The sequence below is a fragment of the Dipodomys ordii genome, unplaced genomic scaffold, assembly GCF_000151885.1.
Source record: "Dipodomys ordii isolate 6190 unplaced genomic scaffold, Dord_2.0 Scaffold23, whole genome shotgun sequence".
NCBI lineage: Eukaryota > Metazoa > Chordata > Mammalia > Rodentia > Heteromyidae > Dipodomys > Dipodomys ordii.
Window position 1 is genome coordinate 9,883,440 of NW_012267239.1, and position 11,758 is coordinate 9,895,197.

The 11,758-nt window shown below is 47.2% G+C and overlaps 1 protein-coding gene across 1 annotated transcript in view; it reads right to left on the reverse strand.

The window, feature by feature from the left end:
* Fbxw8 (F-box and WD repeat domain containing 8) overlaps positions 1-11,387 on the reverse strand; it is an 84,212-nt gene extending 72,825 nt beyond the window's left edge. The window contains exon 1 of the mRNA XM_013014218.1: positions 11,015-11,387. Within this exon, the coding sequence (XP_012869672.1) occupies positions 11,015-11,332 (318 nt within the window). The 5' untranslated portion in view covers positions 11,333-11,387. The remainder of the gene's footprint in view (positions 1-11,014) is intronic.
* Between the last annotated feature and the right edge of the window lie 371 nt (positions 11,388-11,758).

Sequence of the window (11,758 nt, forward strand, 5' to 3'; positions counted from 1 at the left end):
GGGAACATTCTCTACTTGGTGAACTTGCCAGCCTCTCTCAATTCTCTGACTCACTCTCCTTTTATTCACCTGTGAGCTCCACAGGACCATTTCCCACACAGTGAAGGAGTAGCAAACACCCCAGGGTATTTCCTGGGGCAGAGGTCTGTGAAAAGCCTCTCCTTTCACAGGTAACCAGGAAAGTGAGCCTGGAGACCTAGGGGCCACCCCTCAGGGGTGGGCCTCCACCCCAGGGCTGGAGAGATGTTGGCCTGTGTCACTAAAGGGTTTGTTTGTTTTCATGGGGAAAGAAGAGGGCAGTGATGTGCCACGAAGTAAATAGGTAGTCACTGATCTGGATGGTGAATGCCACTCTCCTTTCCCTGCGCTTTCTTTTCAGATGCTCTAGGGGCTTACACAGGTCCATCTGCAGGAGGCAGTTCAAAACAAAGCCAGTCTTGGGCTTGGAAGTGGCTTAGTGATGAGTGTTTGCCTAGCATGCACAAAGCCCTAGGTTAGATTCCTCAGTACCACATACACAGAAAAAGCCGGAAGTGGCGCTGTGGCTCAAGTGTTAAGAGTACTAGCCTTGAGCAAACAAAGCTCAGGGACAGTGCCCAAACCCTGAGTTCAAGCCCCAGGACTGGCAAAAAAAAAAACAAACAAAAACAAAGCCATTCTTCTCCAGTGACATTCATCAGTGCACAGAAACAGAACTTGAGCTCCCTCACCTCTGGGAAGCAATCAGAGATGAGGTAACAGGCTTCAGTGGACAGAGAAAGCTGCCATGCCAATCCAGTAGCACAAAGGAACACAAGTGTGCACAGCAAATGGGCAATTGTGAACGTGTGCCCCTCTGCCTGCTCCCAAGCCCACCCGCCAAAGGTCAGTGGTCACACTTCTGCCAAGTGAGAGAAAGCTTGCTCTTTTTCCCAATAGAACTAGCTGAATAAAATTCACTTTTAATAAGCTCTGGCTGACACCAGAGACTTGTTGTTGCAGCAAATTATTAATTCACTACTCAAATAATAGTTTATAAGAGCTGTATGCATTTTGAGGCTAAAGTCTCAGTCAGAAGAGTCTCAGCATTGTGAAGAGTGTGAGCACTGACTTGGGCTCTTCCAAGCAAGACTCAGGGGAAGGACTGTTTTGGAATTGGGTTTCTGCTCATTTAGGAGTCTCAGGGCTAACAGAGAATCTGAAAATACAGTGTTCAACTGCAAAAACAGTAAGGTGAGGCATGAGGGTCAAAAAGGCTCTCTAGGGGAAAAAAAACTGAGACAGGGCTCTGTAGTCACAGAAGGAACAAAATGTTACATCAGGACAATGATGTTAGCCATACAGAAAAACAAAAATAAACAAAACAGGAAAAGATCTGCAAGGGTAACTGGAAGGCACTAGAAAAACAAAGGGAAGCAACTGATCTGATGTCAGGCCTGGTCTCCTCCCACAACAGGCTGGCTTCCTGCAGCCAGCACAGGCACACTGGAGGATGCCTTGCAGACTAGGGACAGCACACACAGGATGGGGAGACTACCAATGGAGCCCTAGACACTTTCCTACCTGCTCTTTTGGATGACTGTCACCAAGGTAAAGTGGAAAGGCCGACTTCCCCCACTTGGTAAAGGAACAAGATAAATGTTATTCTCCTCATATGACCAAAGCAGGGACGGTCCACACTCATACTGCAGCCTCCTTTAGGCACTCACCAGGATCAACTTTCTTCATAAGGCCCCTCGCAGGCTGGGAAGGTGGCTCAGTGGTAGAGTGCTCACCTAGCATGCATGAAGCCCTGGGTTTGATTCCTTAGCACCACATACACAGAAAAAGCCCAAAGTGGTGATGTGGCTCGAGTGGTCGAGTGCTAGCCTTAGGCAAAAGAAGCTCAAGGACAGTGTCTAGGCCCTGAGTTCAAGCCCAGGACTGGCAAAAACAAAACAAAACAAAACACAGAAGGTCCCTCCTAGGATGCACTGAACTGTGTTCTAGACTTGATATGACTTGCAATCCACAAGACATCAGCTATGGTTTACTCTGAGGAAGAAAAGTCACCCTTCTGGTAACTGGCTATTCCCCATCCTCCTCGCGGTGGCCAGTGCCTCCAGCTCAGCTCAACTCTGTGCTTGTGTGTGCACACCCACGTGTACCTACCTGCCTACCTGCACGTGTACCTGCCTACCTCTCTGCCTGCCTGCCTGACTTCTATTATCCATCCCTAGGGTGCAGCACAGGCCAAAACCCAGGCCTGGCACCTCACCATCTCAGCCACCAAGCCAAACACATCTGACCTTCTTTATCTGTCAGCAGATACAGTGTAACCACACTAAGAAAGGGATATATCACTGAGATAAATGCTTTGACACTAGCTCAAAGTCTAGTTCTCTACCCTTTCTTGGTGACCCAAGTCCTTGGACTTCTTAAATGTCCAACCCCAAGGCAGGTCTTTAGCATCTCTGCCTCAAGGGCTCCTCTCACACATTAAAATCCACATTAAAATTGAGAACCACAACCCTAAACTGTGGGCAGATAGAAAACACACAAAGGGGTCATGTTACTTTGTTAATTTAAGGTCAGCGAATACTAAATTTTCCCAAAGTCCACTGGACTTACTCCAAGAATGCTGAGTGAAATTGCAAAGAGATCTGTCCCCAGGGAGGCAGATTTGCACTCCTATGTGCTAATGTAAGCCTAATTCTGTAAATGGATTGGGCTTGTGCCTCACTGTTAGAAATTTAATCTGTCTTCTTTGTTTAACAGAAGAAGGGATAATTACTCAGAGCCAAATCAGTACAAAGTGAAGAAACTGACTTAAGGGTTTTGTTCCCTACATCTATCTCCAGGCCCAGCAAGGCTAAAGGCTCTCAGCGGTGCTCTGAGAAACCAGACGAGTCAGGTAAGAGAATCTGCAGCAAGATTTCTCCTCCTCCTTGAGATGAAGAAGACAGTGCTTCTCCAGGCCCTAGTTATCTCAGCTGACCAAGCACAAAAGCTGAGCAGAGCAGCACACTATCTCCATCAGAACCATCGATGGGCTCTGCTTTCACCTGTGTCTTCCAGAAGACAATGAACTGGCTGGAGAGACAAGGAGCGCAATACTCTCAAAATAAGCTCCCAGTTTTTCTGAAAACGAGTATCGTACACACGCAAGGACAAGAGGAAGGTTGCAAGTATACCACATGTAAACCCGGGGGACCTGAGCTGAGGCTGGGAGGGTGGGGGTGCTTCTATCCTCTTTAGGCTTCTCAGTCTCCTATTTCTACAGTAAGCATGCCATTCATTTTTAAAATAAGATAACAGGTTCAAAACACTATCTGAAATCAGGCCATTCCCAGTGCTGGGGGAGGGGAAATGCTGTCAGCAAATGTATAAGAAATAGCCTCTACATTTAAGGAGCTAAATCTTTTGCAGAGATAAGTCATCCTGTATAAAACAGAATAAATACCGGAGACTACAAGAGGCAGTATAGATAGTCCCCTAAGGCATTCCACAGTTCATTAGGAAGGCAGCTATTTAGAACTTGGAAATCATGTCTCCAAAGAAACAATGCTATGAAGAGAGGTTAAGCTCTGGAGCCGTCCACAAAAAGCCCATTTATCTCTTCACGTTGAACCTAATCCCCATGCCTGGCTATGAGGAAGAACAAAGGTATTCAATAATTATTCCTTAACTTCAGACACCTGTGACATGACTGCACTAGCCCACTGCCCTACACAATTTGAATGATCTTTTTTGCTTTTTGTTTTTGTGCTGGTCCTGGGGCTCGAACTCACGGCTTTTGTGCTCAAGGCTAGCCCTCTACCATTTAAGCTACAGTTCCCACTTTCAGCTTTTTTGATGCTTAATTAGAGCTAAGAATCTCACAGATATTCCTATCTAGGCTGGGTTTGAACCATGATCCTCATATCTCAGCCTCCCCAGTAGCTAGGATTATAGGAACGTGATCTACCAGCACCTGGACCAATCCTTCTTAAAAATAAAAAATAAATACAAGTAGAGGCTTCCAACCTTGAGATTCATTCTCTCATTACCAACTGGCCTTATTACCTTGGAAACTCTGGCATAGGGTAAAGAAAATGCCCACAAAAAAACAAGTGAGGCAGGCTGTGGGAATCCCAAGAGGCTGCATGTGGCAGTCAAGAAAGGCCTTGTAAAGCTTTCCACTCTTTTTCCTCTAGGCTGAGATCACAGCTGTAGGACACACCAAAGTCAAAAGGGAAGAGGAAGAACAGGTCCCCGTCAGAAGCTTCGTGTCACAGAGCAGTAGTACACATAGGTATGGATTTGTTTGGTCAAAAATCCAAAGCCAGGTACCAGTGGCTCATGCTTGTAAATCCTACCTAATCAGGAGGCTGAGATCGATGGATAATGCTGTGGCTCAGGTGGTAGCACTCTACCCTTGAGCAAAAGAAGCTTAGAAATAGTGCCCAGGCCTTGTGTTCAGGACCAGAACCCCTCCCGCAAAAAAAAAAAAAAAAAATCCAAACAAGCCTAGTATTAGTGTCTCCTCTTTTTTTTTTTTTGGGTCCAGTCGTGGGGCCTGAACTCTGGGCCTGGACGCTGTCCCTCAGGTCTTCAGCTCAAGGCTAGCGCTCTACCACTTGAGCCACAGCGCCACTTCCGGCTTTTTTCTTTTTGCTTATGTGGTGCTGAGGAATCGAACCCAGGGCCTTGAGCATGCAAAGCAAGCGCTCTACCACTGAGCCACCTTCCCAGCCCGTATTAGTGTCTCCTGCATGCAATCCTAGCTACTCAGGGATCTGGATTCTGAAGGGTCACAGTCTGAAGTCAGCCCAGGCAGAAAAGCCCCTGAAAAATCTATAGAATAACCAGCAAAAAGTAAAGCTGAAGATGTGGCTCAAGTAGTAGAGTACCAGCCTAGTTAAGTGTGAAGCCCTGCATTTAATCCCAGAACAGCCCTCTAAAAAAATAAAACAAGCAGTACAAAACAGCAGCACCTATAATCCCAGTCTTTGGGAGGCTGAGATTAGAGGATTAACAGTTCAGTGTTCAAGGCCAGCCTGAGATACATAGTGGATCCAAGGCTAGCTTGGGCTATACAGCAACATCCTAGCTCAAACAAACAAACAAAAATATTCCTCCAAGTAATCCCACATGAGCATTGGCTACTTAATTTATGGGGCATAGTGTGAAACAAAAATGTGGGCTCTCTTGGTTGAAAATAATCAAGAATTTTAAGACAACACTAGCATTAAAGCAAGTGCAAGGACTGTGTGACCTTGCAAAAGTGTTACTACAGGCCACTAGGCCTGGCCACATACCTGTTCCTCCCCTCCATCCTTCACCATTTGCAAACTTGCTCCCTCCCCTCCCCTAGGTCTTCCATGAAATGGGACCTTCCCAGAAAGGCCTTGTAGGAGAGCATTGCTTAATACAGCTGCTCTCCCTCCACGATGCCCTCCATTTGCTCTTTCTTCCAGAGCACTGACTGTCTAGCAATTGTTTGTCTTCCCACTGGCTCCCTCTTTCCCATGACAAAGGAACATGCTTTGTTCTGTCTTGTTCACCGTTGTACCCTTAAAGCCTAGGACAGTGCCTAGCACTTAGGAGCACCACGAAATGCATGCATGCTTCAAGCAGCAAACATGCAGCAAAGACTAAATAAACTGCATGATGAGCTGTCCTAGTATATATCCACAGATCACCTCCAGGTGCACTCAAGCAGCAGCAACATGAAAAGTGAGTAGCCCCGGCAATAATAACTGTCTAATGTAGGAGAGAAATGTAGACTGGAGGAATAGGGGAGGTTAACATAAACAAAGGCGAGCTGGGTTTGGAAGCAAAGTCATTCAGCTAAGCCCTGCATGAGCTCACATCACCAGGAGTGAACTAGTCAGCCACATACCTGAGCCTAAACTAGGCTCTGCTAACTCCATAATTCAGACTCATAAGCGGGGCTATTCCGCCTTCATGTCATTCTTTTAGTTTTAGTTTTGTTTTGGTTGTTGTTGTTAGTTGTTGTTTTTTTTTAAGAGGCTGTCTCAAGACAGACTGTCCATCCAATTTTCTGATGATTCCCCAGCTCCATAAACTGATGAACAGGTGTGGGCTGGATACAAATCTGGAGGGTCTCAATCAGCATTAGGTTTAAAACTGGCCAGAGGACCCAGTCTAGACCTGGAAGTTCTCAGGCTCAGGACTTGAGCTGCACAGAACAGAGTACAGAGGCTGTGCTCTTTTCCCTGGTGCTGCTAAAGTGACAGAAAAGCCACAATTGACAGTAGCCATGTTATTCCCATGAGGGGACAGACTGCAGTGACCACAGTCAATTAAGTGAAGTAGGGCTCAGAGGAGGTGCCCAGAACAAGCAGCAGCACCCAGAATGCTCAGTTACATAGTGCGACACATCTGGCTTGACCTTTTTTAGGCCACTTTAAATTGGGCACTAGCTGTTTTGCTGCTTAGATTCAATTCACCAAAACAATAAAAACAGAAACAAGTATCGTATTAAAAAAATTCAGGGGCTCTACCATCTCCAAGGAGCCTGGGTTTAGGGAGAGGGTGATAAAAGAGGAGATAGAAAGTGCCAGTTTAGGTACATGCCTCTCCCATGTGAGCAAGGAGCTTCTAGTGCTGCCATTAAAAGCCTCTTCAGACCAAGCCCAGGAAGAGGCAGCTGTAGGTCTGCATTGTCAGCTGTGCCTCCTGACCAAAGCTCTGGCCTTACCCCATCAGCTGCCAGTTGGGCATGCTGTTCAGCTGCCCACCAAAAGGCAACTCAACTCTGAAAAGTAAACTAAAAAATATCTACAGCAAGAAGATTGAGGGTCATGGCCTAAGTGGTAGTGCTTGAAGCATGAAGACAAAACAAAAAACAACAAACAAAACCACTAAGAAAAAAAAGTCTAAGGAACTTTCAACAGGATGACCACACGACTACATGGCAAGCAGCAGCAGCTGTGGACAGCCCAACCACACACGCACTTCCCAGCTTGTCACTAGCCGCTTACCCAGTTCCTGCCAATTCACACGTCTTACATCATATCAGCGGGGTATCATTTTATTTATGGTAAAGAAAGTGAAACGCTACACTCCACATTCTCAAATTACCATCAAAAGTGAGAGGCCAGTACAACAAGCACCTTGGAAAACAGTCAACCAAGCCTGCCATCTGTATCATCTTTGACACAGCAACTCTACTTCTGGGTGAATGCCCCAGGGAAAAAAAATATGCATACGGCTCAAAAGATGTGTGAAATAGCCAGGTGCCAGTGCCATGTCCATAATCCTAGCTACTCAGGAGGCTGAGATAAAGAGGATTGAGGTTCAAAACCAGCCTAAGCAGGAAGGAAAGTCTGTCAGACTCTTATCTACAATTAATCACAGATAAAGCTGGAAGTAGAGCTGTGGCTCAAGTGGTAGAGCTCTAAGCTTAAGCAAAAGGAGCTCAAGGCCCAGAGTTCAAGCCCTAGGACCAGAAAAAAAAAAAAATCTGTGAAATGCTCACAGCAGGGGTTGGAGGCTTGGCTCAAGTGGTAGAGTGTCAACCAGTGAGCAAAAGTGTCAGATCAAGAGTTTGGATCCCAGTCTTGATTAAATTAAAAGAAACTCTCACAGCAAAAGTACTCCCAGTAGCTGCAAACTGTCCACCTACAACCTGGCTATCAGTAACATCCATCAATAGCAGTATGAATAAATACAATGCAATGTATTTCCTGGAGATGAATCTCATAATGCTATGCACAGAAATTCACAGACAAACAGACACTGGTGGCTCATGCCGTAATCCTAACTACTCAGGAGGTGAAGATCTGAGGATCATGTTCCAGCCTGAGCCAGCAGACAAATCTGAGACTCTTATCTCCAATTAATCAGCAAAAAGTAGTAGTGTGGCTCTAGTGATAGAGCACCACAGTTAAGAGTATGAGGCCCTGGCCGGGCGTTGGTGGTTCACCCCTGTAATCCTAGCTACTCAGGAGGCTGAGATCTGAGGATCATGGTTCAAAACCAGCCCGGGCAGGAAAGACTGTGAGACTCTTGTTTCCAATAAACCACCAGAAAATCGGAAATGGCACTGTAGCTCAAGTGGTAGAGCATTCGCCTTGAGCTGAAAAGCTGAGGGACAGTGCTCAGGCCCAGAGTTCAAGCCCCATGACCGACAAAAAAAAAAAAAGAGTATGAGGCCCTGTATTCAAGCACAAGTTTAAAAACAAAACAGAAAACACGATGAATCTGGAAAAGTTGCCCCACAAACCACTAGATGATGAGCTAGGACAGAAAGGATAGGACATGTAACACTTGCCCTACTTCACTCATTTGTGTCACCTGTCTGACCCTTGTGATGTTTATCAATAAACATTAAATCACTGCTCAGATGAAAGGTACTCGGTAGGTTTGTTAATAGTGCCTTCAAAACCAAGCTACTTTCCCAATGCTCAGCTATCAAGAGGAGTGGGAAATGACCACTACTTTCCCAATGCTCAGCTACCAAGAGAAGTGGAAAATGACCACTAGGGAAAGTTGCTGGGAAAACTGTAGATAATGCCTCTGAGCCGTTAAGATTGTACCAAGGCAACAGCAAGTGAGCAAATAGTGAATTATTATTGCTTTGTTTACAGCAGTATGACTGATGAAGGATAAACATTTTTAAAAGTGGAGATGCCAGAAGATGGGTTGCTGCTCCTGGTAGACCCTTGCCGTCACTGATGTGGTGGCTCTCAAGGACCCACAGGAGAGGAGGTGGGCTTTCCCTAACCACAAATGAAAACAGATTCTATGTCTCCTAGCTCCTCCCACAGGCAGGACCCTTCTTTTTTTTTGGGGGGGGGGCATATGACTTACTCCACTATGTTCCCTCAGGGCCTTGCAAATCAGGATTTAAGGCCCAGAGGAAGGTACACAATAGAGAACTTATCTCAGACTACCCTGACTAAATCATTCATCAGGCTTGGAATCCCCCTCCCCTGGCAACTGTCTCAGCAGTTCTGTATTTCGGCAAGACCTCAAGTAAGGCCAACTCAAGATTCACCTGGTGAAATTAAGAGTTCAAAACACATGAGTCTACCTAGGCAAGGTGGCTCATAACTGTAATTACAACTATTCAGGAGATGGAGATCAGGAAGATTGTACTTCTAGCTAGCTATTTGGGAGGCTGGGATCAAGATGAAAGTTTTAGTCCTGGTTAAGAACAACAACATCACCAACAACAATTCAACATACTCCATTTCAAGGGAGCAACTGGACATGGTGGTATACACCTGTTGTACCAGCTAAAATGGAAAGCATAAAATAAGCAGGTCACATTCCAAGTGTCACTAAAAGAAAAAAAATAAAGCAAAACCCTATCTCAAAATGATCAGAGCAAGGTTCAACAGAACACCTGCTTAGCAAGCAAAAAGCCCTGAATTCAAACCCCAGTACTACTAAAAAGAAAAAAAAGAATTCTAATCCCCTCATCAGGGTATTCCTGAGCAAATCACAGAAAATATCTTCTTTGTAAGGAGACAATAAAACCTAGGTAATCTTGAGCAAATCACAGACAATACCTTCTTTGTAAGGAGCTAATAAAACCTAATTCACTGGATTGTTATACTAGAATCAAGTCACAATACAAGGCCAGAAACTCAGAAAGTTGGTTTAGGCTGGCCACCTATGATTCAACTTTGGTAATACTACTCAGAAGCTGAGATCTGGAGGATCATAGTTCAAAGCCAGCTCAAAAGAAAAATCCCCAAATCTCTATCTCCAGAATAACCAGCAAAATGCCAGGTTGGAAGCTGGGTGTTGGTAGCTCATGTCTGTAATACTTGCTAGTCAGGAGGCTGAGATCTAAGAACAGTGATTCCATGCTAAGTCTATGAGACTCATCTCAAACCTCAAAAAAAAAAAAAAAAATCCAGATGTGAAGCTATGGCAGCCTTGAGTGAAAAAAATTAATGGACAGTGCTCTGCATTCAGGCCCCAATACTGGTGGGTGGGCACTCACATGCACACATACACATGCACACACACACAGCATACAGCCCAGAAACTGTGTGGTCCTGAGTTCAAATTCCAGTACCACATTAAAAAATAAAATAGCCAGGCACCTGTGGCTCATGCCTATAATCCTAGCTACTCCGGAGGCTGAGCTCTGAGGATGGAGTGTCAAAGCCAGCCAGAGCAGAAAAGTCGCTGCAAGACTTTTATCTCCAGTAAACTACTCAAAAAAGCTGGAAGTGGCACTGTGGCTCAAGTGGTAGAGTACTATTCTTGAGCACAAAGAGGCTCAGGACAGTACCCAGGCCCTGAGTTCAAGCCACACAACCCTACAAATTGCATACAATTAGCCATTATTCCCTGAGACAAATTTCTCTAACTTTCTCTCAAAGATTTATTCCCAATTGGAAAGTTCTGGACATTTTCTTTGAGCTTATGCAAAATCATGAAAGGCTACTGTCATGTCCCAATTCTTTATCTGGGAGCCATGGATTGGAATAAGGTGATCTTAACTCCCCCAACTTGGGGACAGGGCCTCTAGCTTCCATCCAAGCCCCAAAAGATGAAAACCTCTATCATAAGGATAGTTACCCAACGGATTCTTCCTCTTTTTTTTTCCTATTTTAATTTTTTTAACACATACAGAGTTAGGAAAATTAAACACAAATCTACACAGAAAAGTGAAATTTAATTCCTTCCTCTTCGTTTCCTGGGGCGTCCTTTCCGAAGTCCATTTTTGTCTGGAGCAGGATTTCTCCATCTCCTTATTGACGGTCTGTTCTGTGCGGCATTGTAGAATCTTCGCGAACATCCCTCTACTCACTGAATGCCTGGTTACTCACAAGCCTGCGTGGCAACACCCCCAAAATGCGCGCAGACTTGGCTAAACCTGGGAGGGGGGGAGGTGTCAAAGAACCTCAGGTTGAGAAAGTGCTTCCAGGGGTATTCACACGTGCGTGCACGCACGCGCGCGCGCACACACACACACACAACCCACAGAGAAAGTTAACTTTCCCACTCATGGGCGGGTTCGCCCCAAAGGCGGAGGGGAGGATGGGGGGAGAGGGCCACGCCTCTGCAGGCGGCGGCGGCCACTCACCAGGTCCCGGATGAGCTGGTCCACCAGCTGCTCCCCGCCCGCCGGGGCTTCGCGAACCGGAGGGGAGCGGGAACGGCTGGCCGCGTCCTGCCGGTCCCCCCGGCTGGTTCTCGTCGCCGGGGGCCGCCCTGCGCCCTCCAGGAGGCCCTGGGCCAGGGCCAGATACCCTGAGGCCTGCTCGCCGCGCCCGGGGTCCACCTCAGGCCGCCGCGGACGCCGCTCGGCAGCTTCGGGCCGCCGCCGCCTCCTCAGCGCCTGGGCCTGCGCCAGCTCCTCCTGCCAGCGCCGACGGAACTCTTCCAGACTGTGGTCGTCCATCGTCGTCGCTCCCGGGCCTGCGTGTCCTCCTCAACCCCGCCAGGTGCCACGGGACGGTCCCTCCGCAGGAAGTGTCCGCCGCGGCCGGAAGCCGCCTCAACCGCGGCTTCTAGGTTCCGGAAGGGAGGCCACGCCCACTGCCACGCCCAGTCATGCTGCCCCCCCTCGCCCCTTCGCAGCCCGTCCTGGGCCACGCCCCCTCACGCTGCCCGGTGGCAGCTTCTCCCGGGCCACGCCCCCTCCCCCTGCCAGGTCGCAGCTTCTCCCGGGCCACGCCCCCTCGCGCTGCGGGGTCGCAGCCCCTCCCTGGCCACGCCCCCTCGCGCTGCCCTCTCCTTCTTCTCCAGCCTCTCAAACCTTAGTATTATTATTTTTTAGTTTTTTTAATTCCTGTTTATTGCTGTAAGATGGCCTGTTACATTTACC